Below are 22981 nucleotides of genomic sequence, written 5' to 3'. Positions count from 1 at the left end.
CCCATGGATCACCTCTCCCAGCAATGCCCCTTTCATTCGCTCAACACAGCCATTCAGATTTATTCGATCACCTTCTGCGTGGACAGAACTCGATGGTGAGGTACAGCAGTGAGAAGATTCTGTGTCTAGGAGGAGCTTAGACTTTAGTGGCTAAGGCAGGTAACAAAAAGGAAGGAAATAACGTGATGTCACTTTGTGAAGTGCTGTGAAGCTAAAGCAGAATAGTGGGATGGAGAACACCTTATCGATTAATTAATTTAGCTTTCTGATCAGATTTATTCATTACCAAAAAAAGCTTCTGCTATTGATGATGCAAAATTTGAAGACGTTTAGTTCATTTTTTATATCTTTATTCAAAAGGTAAAGTTAGGACTTTTAGAATCTTTTTGTCTCATTAGAACTGATATTTTGATAATAGATTCTGTGTTACTCATTTCTTTTCTCCTTTTGTGTATTTTCTTAATCAGAAAGTGTGTTCCTATGTGTAGTTCAAGCTTTATATTCCTCCAACACATTTCAGAGTTACTTTCTCACTTTGGTTTTAAGCAAGGAGGGTGCCTTTAGAGAGAGGGATAGGCTGTAGATGGATGCTCAGGGGAGCCTGGGGACGGTGACCCTGGAGCAGAGCCCGCAGTGGAGTGAATGAATGAGACTTGCGGAGGGAAGAGCATCCCACGGGGAGGGAACAGCACACCCACCAGAGCCCTGAGAATGGAATGTGCTTGTCCTGCTCAAGAAACCAGAGGCCAGGGTGTCTGCAGCCACGAGCAGGACGAGAGTGATCTAAGATGAGGGTGGAGAAGCCCATGCAGACTTGTAATTGAGACAATATGGGTTTCTTTCTTTTTTTTTTTAGAGAGAGAGAGAGAGTACCAGAATGTGCACACAGGGGTGCCAGGGTAGGGGGAGGAGCATAGGAGAGGGAGGGAGAGAATCTTAAACAGACTCCACACCCAGCATAGGGCCTGGTGTGGGACTCATCTCAGGACCCTGACAACAAGGGTCCTGAGCTGACTTGAGCCAAAAAAGTCAAGCCTAACTTGACTCTGAGCCAAAATCAAGAGTCAGACCCTAAACCAACTGAGCCACACGGTGTCCCAGAGACAATATAGTTCTCTAACATGACAAACAGACTTTTTATATAAAGTAATTTGTATAAAAGAGTTAAAGGGAAACAATCGGACAGGAGCCCACTCCAGCGTACAGACGGCTGCTTGGCTTCATGGACACACGGGGTGGGGGTCGGGGGCGGTCAGAAGAGCTGAGTCCCAGCTCTGAGGCACAAGGCAAGGCCGCAGACCTTTCTGTTCTCTGTCTGCAAATGGGAATGAGGCCTAAAAGGGGTGTGGGTAAGATCAAGGGGAAATAAAATGTGTGGAAGAATTTTCTTTGTTGCAGTGTTTGAGGGTCACAACGGTAAGAGCAGGATCTACCTCAAAAAAAAAAATCACAAGAGAACTGAATCGAAGGTTTAAACTCAAAGTTGAATAGTAGCAACTCGTCGCCATGTACTGGACACTTCCTCAGCCGCGTGCCCTGGCTTCCTCTAACTATAATGTTCTACAATAATCTCTTGACAGGTGTTGTGAGCCTTTTTTTTTTTGAAATGAGCAAATAGAGCCTAAGTTGCTCAAAGTCTCTCCAGTAATCAATGGTACAAGATAAAAAGTGCAAGTATGAAGAGAATATATAGCAACGTGGAACGTGTTAAGCCAAGTCTGCAAAATAAAAAAAAAAATTAATTTCAGGTTTAAAAAATGTATGTGGCTAAAAGCAAAAGAACAGCGAGTCGGGCGTCTGGGGCAATACGAGTGCTTTTACGTTTCTGATACACTTTGTTCTTCTTACAATTTTGTCCAGTAAAATGGGGAGGAAATTATTTGTGCAACTATTTCGAAGGCCGGTCCCCATTTTCTGTTTTTTTTACAATGTTTTTTTTTAATTTTTTAATGATAGTCAGAGAGAGAGAGAGAGAGAGAGAGAGAGAGGCAGAGACACAGGCAGAGGGAGAAGCAGGCTCCATGCACCGGGAGCCCGACGTGGGATTCGATCCCGGGTCTCCAGGATCGTGCCCTGGGCCAAAGGCAGGCGCCAAACCGCTGCGCCACCCAGGGATCCCCCCATTTTCTGTTAAAGGACGGTCCTCATCGTGAGAGTTTTCTCCAAAGTGTCCAACATCCAGCTTCTTCCAAGACCAAATGCGAAAACCCTGCTCCTTGGCACTTACACCTGCCTGTTTGTCTCGCTGCCCCCCCTCCCGCCCCGTGCAACCCTCCGTTCCTCTTGCCCACTGTCCACACTCCCTCCCTGCACTTCAGGAAGCGGGGAGCCTTCTCTGACCACTGCATCCCCATCTCTGTGATCCCGGAACAGCCCACTTCTGAGATTTTATCAGCCACCTGACACTTCTGCCTGTATTTTTTACTTTCTCGAATGTTGCTCTCTCTGCCCTGCGAGTGTGCTCCCGGGCCGGCCCTACACAGTAGGCAGGAAGCAGAAAGTACCTACTTACCAAAGGGGTGAAGAAGGGCGAGCACGAGAGGAGCATTCTTGGGGTGTCCTCCCTGCTTGGTCCAGATCCCCAAAGGCCGCCCCGGGGGCCGGGGGTGGGACCGCTCAGGGGAGGAAAACCCTTCCACCTGCCGGAGCCTCCGCGGCCTTTCCAGGAAGCCTCCCTGTGGGTGCCCACCCTGCTCCAGGGGTGTCAGTGGGAAGCCGGTGGGCGACCTGGGGTCCGCTGGGGTCGCCCCGAGAGGGCAGCTGTGGCTCTGCGTTCACGTGTCTATCCTGCCCAGGAACAGCGGTAACGCCGTGTTGGGCTGAATTTAATTGGTTTCTGCCCCTGCCCGAGGGGCGGCAGAAAACCAGTCCCGCTGTCCCTTGGCTGTGAAGAGCCGGCAGGGAAGCTGCTGGCGTTCCGGGTGGGTCCGCGACCGCCGGGGGGGGGGGGGGGCAGGGCTACGCGCTCGCTCGTCCCGCGCCCCCGCCGAGCTGCCTAGAAGCAGCGGCCGCCCCGAGCCTGAGTCACTTCTGCGGGCACCGCGAAGCCCCTGCCAGGCCGAGCGTCTCCGGGGAAGCAGCAGGATGCGCTCGGACGGGGCGCGCGCCTCCGGGCGGGTCCGAGGGGTCGGCGGAGGGGGGGCCGCGGCGCGACTGGGAGCCTTCCCCGCCCCTGGGGCTGCGCGGCCGGCGGGAGGCGGGAGGGCGGGCGGGGCCGCCTGAAGGCCTGGCCCCTCCGCCCCGGTGCAGCCCGCCATGGGTGGGGGCGACTCCGCAGCCCGGCCTCCCCGGTGCAGCCGGTCCCCCCGGTGCAGCCCGGCCCCTCCCCCGGTGCAGCCTGCCCCCGTGCAGCCCGTCCCCCCCGTGCAGCCTCCTGACCCCATCCCTGGTGCCGCCCGCCTCCCCAGTGCCGCCCGCCCCCTCCCCCGGTGCAGCCCGCCCCGGTGCAGCCCGTCCCCCCGGTGCAGCCTCCTGACCCCATCCCCGGTGCCGCCCCCCTCCCCAGTGCCGCCCGCCCCCTCTCCCGGTGCAGCCCGCCCCGGTGCAGCCCGCCCCCTCCCCCGGTGCAGCCCGCCCCAGTGCAGCCCGTCCCCCCCGTGCAGCCTCCTGACCCCATCCCCGGTGCCGCCCGCCTCCCCAGTGCAGCCCGCCCCCTCCCCAGTGCAGCCCGCGCCCCCCGCCCCGGAGCAGCCCGCCGTGGGTGGGGGCCACTCCGCAGCCCGCCCCGCGCGCGGACGCTCGGGGATCGGCGGCGGGTGACAGCCGGTTGCCCGGGGACGGCGCGGAGAGGTGGGAGGGGCTGGCGCGCCGAGCCCGGCGGACTCCCGAGGGTCCCACTGTCTTTTCTCCCTCCACGGGCGCTCCCGGCAGAGGAGCCAAAGGGGGCCTGCGGCCCGGACCGCTGTCTGCCCTCCAGGGCCCGCCGGGGCGCAGGAGCCTGTGTGTCCCCTGCGGGGAGCCGCGTCCCGCGCGCCATGGAAGCCGCTAACGTCTCGGTGGCCGCCGCCGGCGTCGCGCTCGCCCCGGGACCCGAGGCCTGCAGCAGCGGCCGAGCCCCGGCCCCGGCCCCGGCCCCGGCCCCGGCCCCGGCCCCGGCGGGGTCGCCCTGCCGGGCCGCGAGCCGCCTTTGTCCGTGCTCGCGGTGCTGGTGGTGACGCTGCTGGTGCTGCTGATCGCGGCCACCCTCCTGTGGGACCTGCGGGTTCTGCTCACCATCCTGCGCGTCCGCGCCTTCCACCGCGTGCCGCATACCTCGGTGGCCTCGACGGCCGTGTCGGACGCGCTCGTGGCGGCGCCGGTGATGCCGCGGAGCCTGGTGAGCGAGCTGTCGGCCGGGCGGCGCTGGCGGCTGGGCCGGAGCCTGTGCCGGGCGTGGACCCCCTGCGACGTGCTGTGCTGCACCGCCAGCATCTGGAGCTGGCGGCCACCGCCCCGGACCGCTACTGGACCGGCACGCGCCACCTGCGGTACACGCCGCGCGCCCGCCGCCGCGCCTCGGCGCTCCTGATCGCGCTCACCTGGGCGCTCTCGGCGCTCATCGCCCTGGCGCCGCTGCTCCTCGGCGGGGGCGAGGCGTACGACGCGCGGCGCCAGCGCTGCCAGGTGAGCCAGGAGCCCTCCCACGCCGTCTTCTCCACCTGCGGCGCCTTCTACCTGCCGCTCGGCGTGGTGCTCTTCGTCTACTGGAAGATCTACAAGGCGGCCAAGTTCCGCTTCGGCCGCCGCCGCAGGGCCGTGCTGCCGCTGCCCGCCGCCGTGCAGGTGAGGGGCGGGCGGCCCAACGGGGGAAGGGGACTGGGGGGGCTGCCGGGGGAGGGGGGGTGCCGGGGGAGGAGGGGGTGCCGGGGGAGGGGGGGTGCCGGGGGAGGGGGGGTGCCGGGGGAGGAGGGGGTGCCGGAGGGGGGGGGGGTGCCGGGGGAGGAGGGGCTGCCGGGGGAGGGGGGGTGCCGGGGGAGGAGGGGGTGCCGGAGGGGGGGGGGTGCCGGGGGAGGGGGGGGTGCCGGGGGAGGAGGGGGTGCCGGGGGAGGAGGGGGTGCCGGAGGGGGGGAGCTGCCGGCGGGGGGGGCTGCCAGGGGAGGAGGGGGTGCCGGGGGAGGAGGGGGTGCCGGGGGAGGGGGGGTGCCGGGGGAGGGGGGGTGCCGGGGGAGGAGGGGGTGCCGGGGGAGGGGGAGCTGCCGGGGGAGGGGGAGCTGCCGGCGGGGGGGGCTGCCAGGGGAGGAGGGGGTGCCGGGGGAGGAGGGGGTGCCGGGGGGGGTGCCGGGGGAGGTGGGGCTGCCGGGGGAGGAGGGGGTGCCGGGGGAGGGGGGGTGCCGGGGGAGGGGGGGTGCCGGGGAGGAGGGGGTGCCGAGGGAGGGGGGGTGCCGGGGGAGGAGGGGGTGCCGGGGGGGGTGCCGGGGGAGGTGGGGCTGCCGGGGGAGGAGGGGGTGCCGGGGGAGGGGGGGTGCCGGGGGAGGGGGGGTGCCGGGGAGGAGGGGGTGCCGAGGGAGGGGGGGTGCCGGGGGAGGAGGGGGTGCCGGAGGGGGGCTGCCGGGGGAGGAGGGGGTGCCGGTGGGGGTGCCGGGGGAGGGGGGGGCTGCCGGGGGAGGAGGGGATGCCGAGGGAGGGGGGGTGCCGGGGGAGGGGGGGTGCCGGGGGAGGCTGCCGGGGGAGGGGGGCTGCCGGGGGAGGAGGGGGTGCCGGGGTAGGCTGCCGGGGGAGGGGGGCTGCCGGGGGAGGGGGGGGGCGCCGGGGGAGGGGGGCTGCCGGGGGAGGAGGGGGTGCCGGAGGGGGGGCTGCCGGGGGAGGGGGGGTGCCGGGGGAGGGGGGAGTGCCGGGGGGGGGCTGCCAGGGGAAGAGGGGGTGCCGGGGGGCTGCCGGGGGGCTGCCGGGGGAGGAGGCAGCCGGGCCGCGCGGAGAGTTGGCGGCGGAAGCCTGCGCGCATGGGGCGCGCCCGGGAGCGCACGGGGAATTGTCCTCCGCTCTGCTGGAGCGCGCACCCCGGGGGCGCGTCACTGCCTCGGGCGCTCAAAGTGGGGCCGGGCCCCGCCGCTCTGCTGGAGCGCGCACCGAGGGGCGCATCACTGCCCGCGCACCGGCGCGCGGAGAGGAGGTTCTCCAGGCGCCGCGTGGGGCTGGCGGGGGCGCTGGCTCCCGTCCGGCGGCTGCAGGGGGCTGCGGGGGGCTGCGGGGGGCTGCGGGCAGCGCGTCTGCGCAGCGTGAGGGCTGAGGAGCAGCGGCCCTGTCGCTCCCCGCGGGAGTGCTCGTATCCCTGCGAGGCCTGCAGCTGTGCCGACGGCAGAGGGCCTGGGGCGCGCAGAGGAGCACGGGGCTGTCCCTCCCGCGTCCGCCGCACCTGCCCCATCCTCTGCAGTCCAGAAGCTGGGTCGGCCAGCCGCCTGCCAAAGAGGGAAGCGAGAAGTAGAACTCAGGAGTCTCTTTGCTCGCCCTACCTCAACTTCAGTGCTTTCCTCTAGCGACTTTGGAACCAGGTAGAGCTGTGGGTTCAAATCCCAGCTCGGGACTTTGGGGGCAGCTGCTTCATCTCTTTTCCACATCTTTAAGCCAGTTCATTCCTGGCTCATAGGGCCCTTGGGGAGGAAGGATCACAGGAGATGAAGAGTGTGAGGCACCAGCGCAGTGCCTGGCACCCCGGGGTGGCTGGAGTAGAGATCAACAGGGTGTCCCCGGGGCAATCCGCCGCAACAGAATCCTGGAAATGGATGAAAGGGAGGAAGGCACATTTGGCAGAACTTCTCTGACTGTATTTAGAACTGGAGCTTTCTGCCTTTTGGCCAGGCCCTAACACCTGTCCGCTCCCTCCCACCCTGGAAGCCCCAAACTTTCCCCTTTGGGGAAGGGGGTGGTCAGGGCGCAGGTCCTGGAGAGTAATAACAGGACTTATTGCCACTTCCCAAATACAATAGAGTGGTTGCACTTTGTCTATAGGGCTACTTCCAAGACTCCCAGGGGATGCCTGAAACTGCGGACGGCGCGCAGCCGTCTATATTGTTTTACCTATACAAACGTACCTAAGGTAGACTTAAATTTAAAAATCAGGCACAGAGATTAACAATGTACCTAATAACAAAATGGAACAATTCTAACAATATACTCCAATAAGAATTATGTGAATGTGGGCTCTATCTCAACATAATTTACTGTACTCACCCCTCCTCCGGTGATGCAGTGAGATGATAAGAGGCCCACGTGGGGACATGAAGTGAGGCGACGACACAGGCACCCTGGTGTAGCGTGAGGCTACTGCTGATCTGGATGATCAGGGCCATCTGCTTCCGGACTGTAGTTGGTCAGGGATAAGGGAAACTTCGGGAAGTGAAACCAAGGATGAGGGGGAGAGGGGACCAGTGTGCCCCGTCCAAGGAGGAAGGACAGCCGGAGGGAGGGGGCGGGGAGAAGGAGACAGTAACTTTTCTGTTGTTAGTTTTAATTTTGGAAAGTTAACTCAGATATGTAGGCTTCCCAAACATATGCCTTTTAAAAAAGCAGGCTTTTTCCCTCTTCATTAAATGGCAGAGGGATTTTGTAGCATAAAACAGGAATGTCAAGACTATAGTTGGAAAGTGTTGGTAGGGGAGAGCTTTATTCAGAATTAATGATGTTCTTTGAAAGGTCCCTCGGAAATGCCTGGGGTGGTTATAGCTTTTCTGAATGCGGAGGTCGGGTTGGCTTTTACTAGCTCCATCCATCCAGTGTGCACCGAGAGAATCCTGGAGGGTGGATGTCGGACAGGCTTGGCAAACTTCAGCCTGGTGTCACGTTGGCGGGACCCCATTCAGGCCGCTGATACCGAGAAGAAATGAGGGAACAGGAGCCTGGCCAATCCGGGTGGCCATGGGTGAGGAGACAACTCTGGGAGGCAGGGCCAGTGTTGGGACCTTCCACTTGGGGACAGTGGGACCTCGAGGCGAGCCCTCTCCCCGCTTCGGGGCTGCAAATTCTCTTCCCTACTACACAGTGTCAGTCCAAGCCCTGGCTGGGACTCTTGGGCCACATGATTCTGAGACTAGGTGTGACGGTGTTGGGGAGCATCCTGCTTCTTCAGCCTTCAGCCGGCTCCCACCCAAATGCTGCTGAGTCCGCATCTCCGAGCTTTCTGGCCACAAGACACCCAAACAGAACTTTAAAATAATATGCCCGGACTCTACCTTCCCACCTCCTCTCCTCCCTCCTCCCCCGCCCACACCTTCCCCCTCCTCACCTCACCTCCTTCCCATCTGCTGTTTCCTGCACTCTAGGGAAAATGAGTTAAATCTGGGTCCTGCAACATATCTGTACTGCTTTCTCTGGGCAATAGGAGCATTTATGAAGTCTGAAGACTCCGGTAATGGGGCTGTGTACATCCTTCACCCGTTTTGCACTTCGTGGCTAGGTCCCAACACTGAGATGTTATCAGAAGGAGAGCAGCAATAGTTCCTGCGGAGTGATTTAATTCTCTGGGGCAAAAATGCAATTTTTGAAAGTAGAGCCAGAAACCAGCGTCTGCCAAGTGACCCCCTCCCTCCAGACACTGATGCTTTACATTCATTCTTCTCATTTCATCTCTACGACCCCGCCAGGTTGGCCCTATTATCTCTACCAGTCAGGATAAGCTAAGCTGTGCTCAGCCACAAATGACCGCCAAAGGGGCCACTTGTCTCCCTCTCAAAGCTCACTGGGGGTCCCATAGCCCTCCTGCAGAGCCAAGCAGCAACTCAAGGATGCGGACCACTTGCCCCCTTCCAGCTTCGTGGACCACTTGCCCCCTTCCAGCTACGTGGTCTTGAACGACTGGCTTCCGAGGTTGCGGAGTGAGGGGAAGAGACGGATGGCAATACAGCAGCCTTTAGCTGCCTTGCCCTGGGCCCATGGGCCAGCCGCTGGCTCTCAAATCCAGGGAAGCACATGGATTATTTGATGAGCACTGTCTTTGCCACCAGCCCTCATTTTCCAGGGGATAGAACTCAGTGGCCGCAAAGTGAGTTCAGTTAAGACCACAGAGTTATCAAGTGGAGAAGCTGAGGTCCCCGTTCTTTACTTGGTCACTCCTCCACGCCGTCCCCAGGGACGTAACTGCTGAGCACTGATCCACTGCCCACAGGCACCTCACCTTCACAGGAGTGAGGCAGCTGTGCTCCAGGCAAGGTGAGGCATGGGCGCAGGGTCCTGATTCTCTGCACGTGAACTCTGACCTTCCCAGGAGAGCTGACCACAGCTGAGCACGGAGGCACCCCCACGTTCTCTCGGGAGGTGGGGTTCATTCCTTCCTCTCAGCTCTCTAGACCGACTGCCACATGCAGAGTATGTTCTGGCCCCCACCAAGCAACCCCCATGGGGTGTGATTGTTGCCTACTGCCCCATGCCCTTTGCTATTTAGAAGATGAAAAAAGCAAAATCAATGGAGATGATGTATTTGGGTTTTTAGAATGTGACGTCAAAAAGTTTATTCCTTCCAGTTGTTTGACTGCTGTGCCCAAGTTGAGAGCAAGGTCTAATTATTCATTGGTCACAGTAAGCACACTACTTTTAGGGGCCCGTGGAAATTGTTCAGTTTTAATTTCTTTTTTTTTTCTAAGATTTTATTTATTTATTCATGAGAGACACAGAGAGAGGCAGAGACACAGGCAGAGGGAGAAGCAGGCTCCATGCAGGGATCCCGACCTGGGACTCGATCCCTGGTCTCCAGGATCAGGCCCTGGGCTGAAGGTGGCGCTAAACCGCTGAGCCACCGGGTCTGCCCCAGCTTTAATTTCTTTTAGAATTAGGGTAAGAATGAATATGATAGCAATGAATATATAATCATGTAGCCAGCCTCGACTATATTAGTCTTCATAATAATATGGTCCTAAAATATAATTTTTAATATTTTTTTAATGGAGGAAGGGGCCCACAGAGAAAAAAATGCCTAGGGCTCATGACGCAGTGCTGGTTGGCACCCTTCATTCTCTCACTTACTCAATCAATAAACATGTGGTGGGAGACAGGGGGCACGTTGGTTAAGAGCATGGGATTGGGAAGCAAGGAGACCTGGATTTCAATTCTTTTTGTGCCGCTCATTAGCAATCTAACTGAGTGACTTAACCTAAGTCTGAGTTTCCCTGTAGGTAAAAGGGAAGTACTGCGCCTGCCTCATAATATTCTTGTGACGAGTGAACCAGATCATGGTGTATATGGAGTCTCTAAAATAGTAAACCCCCCCAAAAAATAAATACATAAATAAAATAAAATAAAATAAAATAATAAAATAGTAAACTATAAGTGAAAGCTGCTGTGCCTCCTTATTATTTTTAAAAATTCCTCTTGTAAGTCATAAATAATGAATTATGATTTTTCCCCCTTACTGCTGTTACTCATCATCCCAGGTAGGAGAGTTTACCTTTTGCTTGCACAACAGATTAGCCCAAAGATCAGTGCTGTGAAACAATAAACATGTATTAAGCCAGAGTTTCTGTGGGTCTGGCTTGGGGATGTCTTTGACCATGTGGGCTCAAGGTCTCATCAGAGACCTTGGATGTTGGGTGGGGCAGCAGTCATCCAAAGGCTTGGCTGGGCCGGGGACTCTGCTTCCAAGATGGCTCAAGCACGTGGCCCTTAGCAGGAGGTCTCCTCAGGGCCACTTGAGTGTTGTCACAACCTGGCGTCTGGCTCCTCCGGGAGAGCAGAGCAAGGAGGAAACTTCAGGGCCTTTTATGACCTGGTCTCAGAAGTTACATGAGCTCACTTCCCCTCTATTCTATTCACTAGAAGTGAGTTGCCAGCTCCAGCCCAGCCTCAAGGGAAGGGGGGTTAGGATCCACCTTTGGGAAAGTATCAGTGAACTTGTGAACAGATTTTAAAACCACCACTGTAAAAAAAAAATAAAAAATAAAAAACAAAAAGTAAATGAAACCACCACTGTGAGGTACACAGATGGTGTTCAAAATTACATGACTGTTACTGACCTGTATGTTAGACGATGTGGTAGCCTCTGAAGTTTAAAAAAATGAGCAAGCCATGAGAATCTCTGTTCTCAAGGGATTGATTTTAGTAGACCACAAAACTGTGGAATTAAAAATTCAGTAAAATCTTATAGGTGCTCTGCTAGAAGTCTGTCCAGAAGACACTGAATGGTCCTGAGAGACTGAATAGTATATGGGAAAGCACTTTGCACATGGTAAAGGGCCTAATAAAAGTGTAATGTGGAGCTGTAGGGCTGGCGACAACTTGGATCTGAGTGTTAGATAATGTTATGTTATGAAATATTTGCCTCTCTGAGCTCTCTGTATTAGCATAAATAAGTTTTGTGTCATAAGCATACAGTACATATATGATTCAGTGACCTGACATCTGTACAGAGCCCTTTATGTCTTGTGTCACTTGTCCACTGTTTAGGTGTCAACTGGACCACCCCAAAGACTAAGCTGCTGGTGGGCTTGCAGGTTTGTCAGAGCTCGGGGTTGGGAAGAGGGTGGTGGAAAATCACCACCCTCGTTCTGATTCCATCTATTAAAAGAACTGTGGGCTCAAACACATTCCCATGCCAGACTGCAAGGTTATTTTAACTTTGGGAAAGTACATTTTATGAATCAAATTGTATCAGTGGTAATAAAAAAAAAAATCTGATTTATTTATTTATTTATTTGAGACACAGAGAGAGAGAGGCAGAGACACAGGCAGAGGGAGAAGCAGGCTCCCTGTGGGGAGCCCAGTGTGGCACTGGATCCCAGGACCCCAGGATCGTGACCTGAGTCAAACCACTGAGCCCTTATGGCTTGATTCTTTTAAGATTGGCACCTGAGAGTCTGAGAGTTTCCAGAAGTACTTGGATGTGGTAAGGAGCATTTTCTCTACACCTTCAGAAATGCCCCTGGCTTCCCCCAACTCCACAAACGTCTTCATTTTCCTTACATTGTGACGTTCATTCTGTCTCTTCACATCTACTTCCATTTCTCTCTTCTCTCTGATTGGATTGTCAGGGAAGAGTGGAGGGGAGAAAGGGAAAGGGAGGGGGTGGCGGTAAATATGGTACAGGGACCATGTCTCTTCACGGTGACCTTGCAAGGAGCTACTCCTCAAATTTGTGTAGGTCTTGGAGAAGATTGAGCTTCTCAGTGGAACACTGAGATCCGAACTCCATGGCTCTTAACCTCTTGGTGGGTTGCAGATGCCTTGAAAATTAAAGAAAGCTTTGGACTTGCGGCCCAGAAAGTTACGTGGATGTGTGGTCACCCGATTTGCATAGGGCACTCCCTGAAGCCCATCTCTGGAGAGTGCTGCTGAGCCTTCCTCCCCCCTGGCTCTCCTGGGAGATGGAACCCACAGTGCAGGAGTAACTGTGACTCTCTGAGGCAGGGCTGTAGTCATCGGGGCATAGCCCCCAAGGGGGCAAATCAGAATACTGAGTCTGGACAATACACGTGCAAAAGGCAAAGTCTCCCTTCTTGCCACTACTCCCTCCCTTCCACCCTCTGTGCCACGAATCTCTGGCCGGGGGTTCCAGGGATTTCAGGGTATGAACTCCTGCCGCGACAGAGGCCCTTCCACTAGCATCCACTCATAAGGAGGAGATGACTCCAGGTCAGATGATATTATAGCTGAAAATACAGATGGATTCCCCTTCTCAGCATTAATTCCAGTGGACCTTTAGCCAATCCATGGTGACTAAACTCCCCATAAAAATTCATGTTCTCCAAAGACAAGAATGGTAGCAATTGTACCTTATGTTATGACCGCACCTAAGAGCTTAGCAAAACTATTCTCTGTTCTGAATAAAATTACGATGAAGGGAAAGTTTTTTTTTTTTTTTTTTTTTTGAGCATAGCCCTGCTTTTTTTGTTGTTGTTGTTGTTTCACAAGAAAGCTTTCTGGACTTTTCTTTTCACTTCTTTTCTCTTTCCTTTCCTCTTTTCTCTCTTCTCTTCTCTTCCTTTCCTTCCCTTCTCTTCTCTTTCCTCCCTTCCCTCCCCTTTCCCCTCCTCTCTCCCCTCCCTTCCTCTTCCTCTTCTCTTCTTTCCACATGAGAAGCAGTGGAGGAAATTTCCTCATCTAGTTTGTCAGACAAGCTAAACAGTTTCTGTTCACTTTGAGGGATTATTTTGGTTAGTTATCTCCTTAAAGTGCCTTTGGGAAGTGCAACATGGAGCTTGGGTATCTCAGTGAGGCCTGGGCAGAGAGACTGGAGCCCCAGCTCTTCAGGTCCTGACCTGCCGAGCTCTGGTTAGATACGGGGAATTCGAGTAATAATCCGGATTGCCTTCAGCCCCAATCAGAAATCTCTCTCCGTGTCCTCTCTCCTCTCTCAGATGTTGTAGGGCTTGGTTGGTCACTATGATTAGTGTGGTCACCCCACCAGCCTTGTAAACAGTCTCGCTGCCATACTGGATGTCTGACCCCTGGAGTCACAGCGCAGACTGGTATGTTTGTTCCACGAGTGATTAGGACCATCCCTCTTCTTTCTGTGTCCTCTCCTATTTCTTATTAAGATGTTTAATTGAGGGTAGCCCTGGTGGCTCAGCGGTTTAACACAGCCTTCAGCCTGGGGTGTGATCCTGGAGACCCGGGATCGAGTCCCACGTCGGGCTCCCTGCATGGAGCCTGCTTCTCCCTCTGCCTGTCTGTCTCTCTCTGTCTCTCTGTCATGAATAAATAAATAAAATCTTTTTAAAGAAGATGTTTAATTGACAACATTAGAGGATTACGAATGTTTGTGAGTTCTCCCTGTGGCAGCTGGAATTTTTACTGGAGGAGAACGAAGGGACAGGGGGATGCGAAATTGATGCTTTGGACGTCCTCCCATGTGGTGTGTCTCATTGTGCTCCTCACAGTAAGCCCACAGCACAAGGTTCCTCACGGTTACAGACCTAGGCTTGAGGGCTCAGACTGGAATCCCATCTAACCACTACCCTGCTCTGAGCCTCGGCTTCCTTCCTTCCTGGTTGCTGTTCTTACTAAGATAGTGGGTGGAGCCACTTTGTCATGCACCAGACAACTGTCAAGAATTGGGAAGGTCGGAGATTTTACCCTGCTTGCAAGCTAACAAGTCAGCCTGCCACAGCGTTCTGGGTGGCAGGAGACAGGAGACTCCGAATCAGAGTCCGAGGGTTTTATTACTCATGGCACACAGGGCACGTGAGCTTCATGTTTACACATGAGAAGCAGTGGAGGAAATTTCCTCATCTAGTTTGTCAGACAAGCTAAACAGTTTCTGTTCACTTTGAGGGATTATTTTGGTTAGTCATCTCCTTAAAGTGCCTTTGGGAAGTGCAACTTCCCTTCCCTCAAGCTCCCATGGGAGTGACCTGGAGCACCCAGATGGATTTGCCTCGCAGCAGAGAAACTCCTAGATGAGAGAACTCAAATCTGTGTTGCCCAGGGTTGAACAATAGGTAAGCCTGCCTTCTGCTCTTAGGAAGCCTGACTCCGGGCAGTGGTTTAGCACTGCCTTCGGCCCAGGGTGTGATCCTGGAGACCTGGGATCGAGTCCCACATCGGGCTCCCTGCATGGAGCCTGCTTCTCCCTCTGCCTGTGTCTCTGCCCCTCTCTCTCTCTGTCTCATGAATCAATCAATAAATAAAATCTTTAAAATAAAAAATAATTTAAAAAAAGGAAGCCTGAATCCTTTATAATGGGTTGCAAGCAAAGCTGCCTGCTTTTCCAAGGGCAGACACTATCTCAATTTTCCAATTGTTTGCTTTACAAACATCCTCGAGAAGCCAGTCTAAACCTGGGGCTGTCCGTGTCTTCGCTAGCAAAATGTGCAGAAATGCAAGGGACATCCAAAGGAATCCCCCATTTTCTAATTCAACAAATTTGCACTGAGTTTTTACCATATGCCATACATGATGCTGCATGCTAGGGGGACTCTTCAGGGGACATGCCAGTCATGGTCCCTGCCCTCTTGGAATGTTGGTGGTGACACAATATTCTGAACAAGGATTCGGAATCTGTGCCCTGGCATCAGAGCACAGGGAATTGTGGGACAGAATATTTCAAATTGGGACTTGACGGGAGATCATCACGACAGAGTCCCCATACACACGGTAGGTGGCTAACAAACGTCTAAGCGTATATTGTCTGGCAGATTTGGTCCTTAATCAACTTTAGATGAAAAGGCCTCAGATTCTATGGAGGTGTTAAGGCAAGCTCATCTTTTAGGTCCCGTCCCAGCATGGCCCAGAGAAGCCCTACAGCCCTGGAATGGACATACTAGGCAGGCACCATGGTTCTGCTTTGTCCTGCTTGTGTGACCTTGGCCATGACATCTGGTGTCTCCAAACTTCTGTGTACTCGGAGCACCACTCCTTTTACAGCTAGACCCAAAAGTACCGGGGCCTACCATTGTGTGCATCCAACAGCCCACATTCTTCTCTGCCAATTAGGGGGTTCTAACCAGAGGTCAGAGGCTCCCTAAAGCCTGAGTGATCAGTTTTCAGACAGGTGTGCAGACGGAAAGTCAGGGTAAAGAGGCTGAGGAGAGAGAAGACCAAAGAGGAAAGAGGGAGAAGCTCAGGGATGGTCCCAGAGCTGCAGCCAGAGACCCTAGACATCACCAGGAAGCCATATACGTCCATCCTGAAAAAATCTCAAGCATGAGTATCCTTAAAATAGATTCTCCTAGGGCACCTGGGTGGCTCACTCAGTGACGTGTCTGCCTTCAGCTCAGGTCATGATCTCAGGGTCCTGGGGTCGAGCCCTGGTGGGGCTCCCTGCATAGTGTGGAGTCTGCTTTTTCTTCTCCCTCTGCCCCTCCCCCCACTCATACTCTCCCTCTCTCAAATAAATAAAATCTTTAAAAAGAAAGAAAGAAAGAAAGAAAGAAAGAAAGAAAGAAAGAAAGAAAGAAAGAAAGAAACAAGATTCCACTGGAACCCATCCAGGTCAGTCACCTTTACTAAAGGTGCAGAACAACAGGTAGGGATTAAGAGTGTGGTCTCAGGTTCAGAATACTCCCCTTTGACTTCTAGCTCTTCCACCCAGTAAGCAGCTGGGTGATCTTGGACAAGGTATTTAACTTCTCAAGGTGTTTTCTCAACTCTAAAATGGAGATGAGGGGATCCCTGGGTGGCTCAGCGGTTTATCGCCTGCCTTCGGCCCGGGGCGTGGTCCTAGAGTCTCGGGATCGAGTCCTACATCGGGTTCCCTGCATGGAGCCTGCTTCCCCCTCTGCCTGTGTCTCTGCCTCCCTCTCTCTCTCTGTTTCTCATGAATAAATAAGTAAAATCTTTAAAAAATAAAAAAAAAAAAAAACTAAGATGGAGATGATAATACCTCAACAGTTTGATGTGAGAACGAATTCAAGCCATCCCTTACAAGACTTTAGTAAAGTATCTGTCTTATAGTAACTTCTCTGGAGCTCTTCTGAGCCTCTTTTGGTTTTCTGTTGGATGTTACGCTTCAGACAACGAAAGCCAAGCTAGTCAGTCTCCTTGCAAATCAAGACCATCCCAGCCAGGTTGACTCAGTCTTTAAAGCCGTTTCTGGAAAGATTCTACAGTCTTCCCCGTCTTCCTACCTTGGTAGAAGCGCGAACTCTTCTCACTGTAGCCTTCCAGCTGTTCTCTCTTTAAATCTCAGGCCCAATTCGTAGATCGTCAGGATGATTTGAAGGTAATTTGGTGGGGACAGGTGACTTGGGGACCCTACTCTTCTGCCATCTTGCCCCTCCCCCCTCAGATTCTACAGTCTTCCAGCATCTCTCTCTCTCTCTCTCTCTCTCTGCACAGGCCATAGCAGGCTCAGGTGGAAAGAGCTGGGGCGCAGGGGTCTAGCAAACACATGCCCTGGTGGCGCAGAGTTGGATTCTGCTGACCGCCGCAGTGCTGGAGGCCAGGTATTTAAGCCAACTTAATCAGTGAATTTGCCTTTTTCTGGTTCTCTTCCCCCAGGAGCCCTTTTGAGCTGAATGCACCCCATTTCTTTACAGCAGCATAACAAGGATTTGGAATTTCCCTTACGCACGGGAGGGCCTCCAGTGCCCGGGAGGCCGGTTAGGTCAGCAGAGAAGTGGCTGGGAAGTGCCCATTACTGAGCCCAGAGGGAGGAACACAAGCACGTCCCCTTCCACTTCTGCTCCTGCTCTGCTAACAGTGTTCCCTCCCCAGGGGACAGCTAACTAGTCACGGGGTGGGGGGTGGGGTTCAGGATGGCACGTGTGGTGGCCCGCGATGAGGGAATTGGCCAGTACTGTGCCTTCTAAAGGGGAATGGGGACAAGGGGCTCACGCCCGCCTGCGGGGGGCCGGCGCACCTTGGGAGGGCTCATCCCAGGGGCTCTGGCTGGCCTCTGGGGGGTGCAGGGTGACGGTGGGGGGGAATGCGGTTTGGTCTTAGTGGCATCGCTTGCCTTGTGGTGTCTCTCTCCAGGTGGGGGGGGGTGTGTACTGGGAAAGGAGAGGAGTCTTGTCCATACCTCCACGATCTGTTTTCAGGCTGATGTAGTGAATCTGAAGGTGGGGCCGAGGCGGGGACCCCAGGTTTGCAGCATCCTGGCCCCCTCGGGGCTCCTCCGCTGCTGGGCTTTGGTCGCCCTGACACAGTGTGAGGGGACGATGTGCTGTGGGCCGTATAGCGCTCTGCGGCCGAGGGGCTGTCCCCGGCATGTCTAGCTAAATGCACCTTGCCTGGGAGCCTGTGTCCCTGTGTGTCCCCAGCCCCTGCCGCCATGGCTGGCCTGGACGGCAGCACCCAGGGAGGAAGGGAAATGCAGATGTTATGTTAACTCAGCAGCTGCTTCCTGAGTACCCGCCAGGCACCAGGCGCTGCTGCTGGGCCCGTGTGTTCGAGGAAGACGCAGTCGGTGCCCGGTTCAGCTTGGACCCGGGTGGGGGTGGGGTGGGGGGGGCAGATGTAATGGCCATAATCGCACAAAGTGCCACGGAAGAGGAGAAAGTGGTACCAACCTGGGAGATGTGATTGAGTTTGGAGGGTCAGAAAGGCCACTCTGAGAGGGCTGGTGGCCTCTGAGACCGAGAGGTAGATAGGAGCTAAAGGATGGGGTGGCAGGGGGGACACTGGGCCGGGGCTCCTTAAACGGTCTGGGTTATCCCCACAAAGGCACTGGCGGTTGTCTTTGCAAGCTGGGCACTACAGAGCCCCGGAATCCGCACGGAGTGCATTTAGCAGAGAGCTGTAGAATTTCCTGCAATCCGGGTGTTTGCAGGCGGCCTCTCCAGCTGCAAACTTTGTGCCTGGGTCCGTTTCCTTTGGGGTCCTGGCCCCAGCCCGAGGCCGCTCGGCGAATCTCGGGTGGAAGCGAGCTGGGCCCGCGCTCTGGGTTCCCGCCCGAGGCCTCCCCCAGGCCGGGCCAGCGGGTCTGGCCTGTGGCCTGGGCCTCCTGCTCTTACCCGCCTCCCCCCCTTTACCTCTTATCACCTGCCACTGCCACTCCCAGAAGAGCCTCAGGGCCTATTTTAACCTCCAGTTTCAGGACCTTGCCGCCCAGCATTTTCGGGGGACCAGGGTCCAAGCAAGCGAGCCTGGAAGGAGGCCGCAGGGGAGCTGGGCGCCCCGGGGCAGCCCCCTGGGGCTCTTCGGCCAGCAGCGTCAGTCTGGCTTTCGGGCTAATCGCACGTTTCCTTTGTTCCAAGGTGCAGGAGGCGGCCCGAGGCCGAGGCGGTGTTCAGGGCGCGTGGCCCGGGGGCGGCCTTTCAGGTGAGCGGGGCGAGCAGGAGCAGGAGGAGCAGCGCGCGCTGATCGTGGGGCTCCTGGTCGGCGTGTTGGCGCTGTGCTGGGTCCCCTGCTTCCTGGCCGCGCTCATCAGCCCGCTCTGCGCCTGCAGCCTGCCCCCCGTCGGGAAAAGCATATTCCTGTGGCTCGGCTACTCCAACTCCTTCTTCAACCCCCTGATTTACACGGCGTTTAACAAGAACTACGACGACGCCTTCAGGAGCCTCTTCAGCAAGCAGAGGTAGACGCGTGGAGAGTGGCCCCGGGGCCCCTCGGGCGAGGAGTGTCGGTGACCGGTGACCCGGGGCCCTGGTGCGAGCAGCGGTGCCCGAGGCTCTGGGCAGGCGCTAACCCGCCAGGCTCCTGTCCCGAGGGCGCTCTCCTTGCTGCTCAGGACTGGGGCTGGGACGCACACGAGGGCGCACGAGGCTGCCTTGCCCTTCCCGTTTCCCAGCCTCTTCCTCTTCTGAGACGATCCCTCAGCACAGGGTCCCAGGGGCCCGCCTTGGCGCCCACCCAGGAGGCTGTCTCCTTTGCCCAACGGCCCTTTCCCTCACCCTGTACCCACCTGATTCAACTTACCTTCCCTGATCTCCAAGGCAGTGGATCCCAACTTGGGAGATGGGAATCATCTAAACGTTGGTTTTGAAAAAAAAAAAAAAAAGTGTCGAGTACAGCCCATGTCTACTGAATAGGACTTTCAGAGAAGAGGTCTGGTAATTTATATTATTGAGTCCTCCAATTTTTTTTTTTTTTCATCAGGAAGAGACAGGGCTGGATGCTTAGACTGTTCTTTAGCCCAATTAAATTGCCATTTCTTGGGGAGAAACCCAGGCAGCAGTGCTTTTTAAAGCTCCCTAGGTGGTTCCACTGTGCAGGTGGCCAGTGTTGAGGATGGGGGGGGGCGGCGTGGGGGGGGTCGGGGGGAGGGAGAGGGGGTCCTTTCTCTGCTTCTGTGCAGGGGAGAGCAGCTATGAGAAATGTTCCCACTACTTCACCATATGGACTTGTATGTGGAATAAAAATACTTTTGAAGCGTTGATTTCCAGGCTCAAAATCATTCATATGTATGATTGATCACAGACACACACACATGCCACTGAAACAGGGATGACTGCTAACTAAGACACAACCACCTCCCAACTGCCATAGGGAATCTTGGCCTTCCTGAAAATACCAAATATGGCCCAGGTATATAGGGGCTCAAGGCCCTGGATGAGGGGGGATACCTGGACTAAGTCATGCTGGCCACAATCCATCTGATTTTGGAGAAGGGGTGGTTGCTAACTGATTAGGTTTTTCAATTTACGCAAGACAGCCCACTCCACCATCGGCTCAGACTGGATATCTGAGGTATGTAGACATTCTTTAAGCTTATACTATAGAGGACCTACACTTTGGGGTTTATCAGGGAACAGAGGTCCACATTGCCTTTTCCAAAATCTTTGGGGCCAGATGGGCTTTGGAACTTATAACTGGTTTTTAAAAGACAATATGGTGCCTATTGCATAAATTAGGTAACACCCCCAGCTCGGTTGGGGGGCAACAGTCTCTATTCAACCCATGCAGTAAAATATATGAATATTTATACTGTGAGAAAAGACTTAAAAATATCTAGCTAGCCCTGAGTCAGATCAGATTTTGTCACTGAGTTAGAAACCACCTCAGTTTACCGAACTTTGTGTTTTTGCAATTGAGGCCTGTACAACCTCAAATCACCCACAGTCTCAACTTTGTTCCATGTCAGCCCTGTTGAGGGATTCTGAAGGCAGGCAGGGATGAGTATGTGGTCCAACTATTCCTTTGTGGCTAGAGGCTGGGACACCACAAAGGTGCTGGGTCTGGCTCCCTACGACAGCCTTCTTGAAGTCATCTTTTGGAATTTTATTCTTTCATTGGAAGGTGCTTCAAGAAATGGTCTTATGATACATCATGCATTTCACATAAAAGATGTAAGAGAAATCAGTCTCTTCTCTGTTGAGATTCATTTGCTGAAGTATCTTCATGTCAGAATCCAATTTCACAAAGTTCCAGGTCTGTAGGATGGCTATGGCTAACCAATCATTTTATTTTATAATGTAGTCATGCATAGTGGATAAAGTACGCTACTTTTCTCTCCTTTAACATGGCCTCCAGGTTTCTTCAGGTATGTCTGAAGGGAATTTGGATTCTGATCCTGATTGCTGTCCAGTGTATTTATGCCACATGTGGGTACCACCCCTATAAGCCTGATCTTCTGGCCCCTGACCTGGTCCCTCCACATTAATGCTGGTTTGTACAGAGAAGTGTCTTTTAAACTTCAGGTCACAATCGATCGTGAAATCACTTTGATGGTTGTCTTAGCTATTTTTTTTTTAATTATTTATTTGAGAGAGAAACAGAGCAGGGGTGGCTGGCAGGGAGGGGCAGAGGGAGAGGGGGAAGCAGGATCCCCATTGAGCAGGGAGCCCAATGTGGGGCTCAATCCTAGGACCCCAAAATCATGACCTGAGCCAAAGGCAGACAGTTAACCAACAGAGCCATCCAGGTGCCCCAGTCAGCTATGTTCTAACTGTACATAATTACTACAAAATCTGGGTGATATACAGCTAGCAACAAACTTATTTCTTGCTATGTCTGGGAGTTGGCTGGGATCTCACTGATCCTGGCTGCACTCTTCTGGGTCCGGCTTTAAGCAGCAGTTTGTTTGGGCCTAGGTCTGTTCCATGCGTCCCTCGACTTCCTTGGGCCAGCATGGTATGTTATTATCAAGACGGGTGTGCAAGTGGGCAAGCCCAACCACCCAAGCACACTTCCAAACCTTTGCTCATATCAAGTCTGCTAACAACCCACAGACCAAGCAAAAGCCCAAAGTAGTGGGATGGGGAAGAGGACTCCACCCACTAGGATGCCACGACAAAGGTGTCCTTTCTGGGGGAGTGAAGAATGGCAACCAATAATTCAGAGCTGTATATGTGAAAAAGGTAGAACATTAAAAATCAGAGTGTGGTATAAAAAGGCTAAGTACTGTCTCAGAAGACTTCTGTTTCCATTTAGATTATCAGTCATCTCTTATCTGAGCTCCCTGCTGTTGCCCTTGTCTCCCAGGTCTGCGGTCAGCACAGCGGCCAAGGCATCCCTGTTGAAATCTCCAAACCCTCCAATGGTTTCCCACACAGCTACCCTTCACGTTCCTCAAAACTCACCTGCTGGGCCTGCTTCTACCTCAACGACTTTACACTCAGTACCCCCTCTGCCTGGCATTTCCCTCACTTCTCATCAGCTTATTTATATTTATTTAATGCTAAGAACACAGATATCCTAAAGTGACAAACGACAGTTTTTTCTAGACTGGATTTTGATCATAAAAACACTAGCGATTCAAACTTCTGAAACAAAGCACACAAATCTAGAAAATACAAAACAATTTCTTACCGGAATTAAGCTGAAAGCATGTGAACAGTATCTTTAAAATATATCAATATGAGAGACGCCTGGGTGGCTCACTCAGTTAGGTGGTTAAGTGTCTGCCCTCGGCTCAGGTCATGACCCCAGGGTCCTGAGATTAAGCCCTGCATCAGGCTCCCTGCTCAGCAGGGAGTCTACTTCCCTTCTCCCTCTGCCCTGGCACTCCCCCAACTCATGCTCTTTCTCTTTCTCAAATAAATAAAATCTTAAAAAAATATACCAGTATTAAAGTCATGCAGAGAAACTACCCATAGTTTTTTAACCATAGAACCAATACCTGGTTTTCTACATGATGAAAATGAAAGCGTGTAAAGTAACATGCAGTTTATAGAATTCAAAGAAAATCAGGGTGGGTAAGAGGTGAAAGAGGCTATTAGGGACAGGGGACACTTTGTAAGCCAGATGCTCTGGTGTCATCTACGGCAAGCCTGGATAGAATCTGTAGCCAGCAAACTACCCGGCGCTCTGGTGAAGTTTCCAGAATGAAAACCAAGGTAGTTCCCAGTAAAGAATGTAAAGGCAGCCCCTAACTATTCATTATAAAATTGCAGATCACTACCAAACCAGACACTCTCCATGCTTCTTCCTTACTCAGCAGGCTGGAGCAACATGTTTCATAGCTTACATTCCACCCTGCTTGTCTGTCTTCCCTGCTGGAGTGTATCGAAGTTCTTCTGTCTGCTTTGTTCACTGCTGTATTCCCAGGGCCTAACCCATAATAGAACCTCAAGTATTTGTTGATTGAATGATTGAGTTGTCAGGGATTTGTTTTTCTCATGGAACAAGAAATACAGGGGTGAGTGGTTTGGTTCAAGAGGTTCGTCATGCCTTCAGGGAGCCAGGCTCTTCCCATGTTTTCAGTCAAGCTCAGGGTATCAGGATGGCTCTTCTTATGGTCTCAAAAGGTTAAGGCTGC

The 22981-nt window shown here is 54.2% G+C and overlaps 1 protein-coding gene across 1 annotated transcript; it reads left to right on the top strand.

The window, feature by feature from the left end:
• Positions 1-3723: 3723 nt before the first annotated feature.
• On the top strand, positions 3724-19479 carry LOC121482030 (5-hydroxytryptamine receptor 5B-like). The gene is given in 5 exon segments (XM_041739778.1): positions 3724-4055; positions 4058-4412; positions 4415-4772; positions 18549-18616; positions 18619-19479. Coding segments are annotated over 5 exon segments (1107 nt in total). The 5' UTR covers positions 3724-3974; the 3' UTR covers positions 18864-19479.
• Positions 19480-22981: the final 3502 nt, after the last annotated feature.

This window comes from Vulpes lagopus, chromosome 24 (assembly GCF_018345385.1).
Source record: "Vulpes lagopus strain Blue_001 chromosome 24, ASM1834538v1, whole genome shotgun sequence".
Taxonomy (NCBI): Eukaryota; Metazoa; Chordata; class Mammalia; order Carnivora; family Canidae; genus Vulpes; species Vulpes lagopus.
The sequence above is the reverse complement of the archived record's forward strand: the minus strand, read 5'-3'. Positions and strand labels throughout refer to the sequence as shown.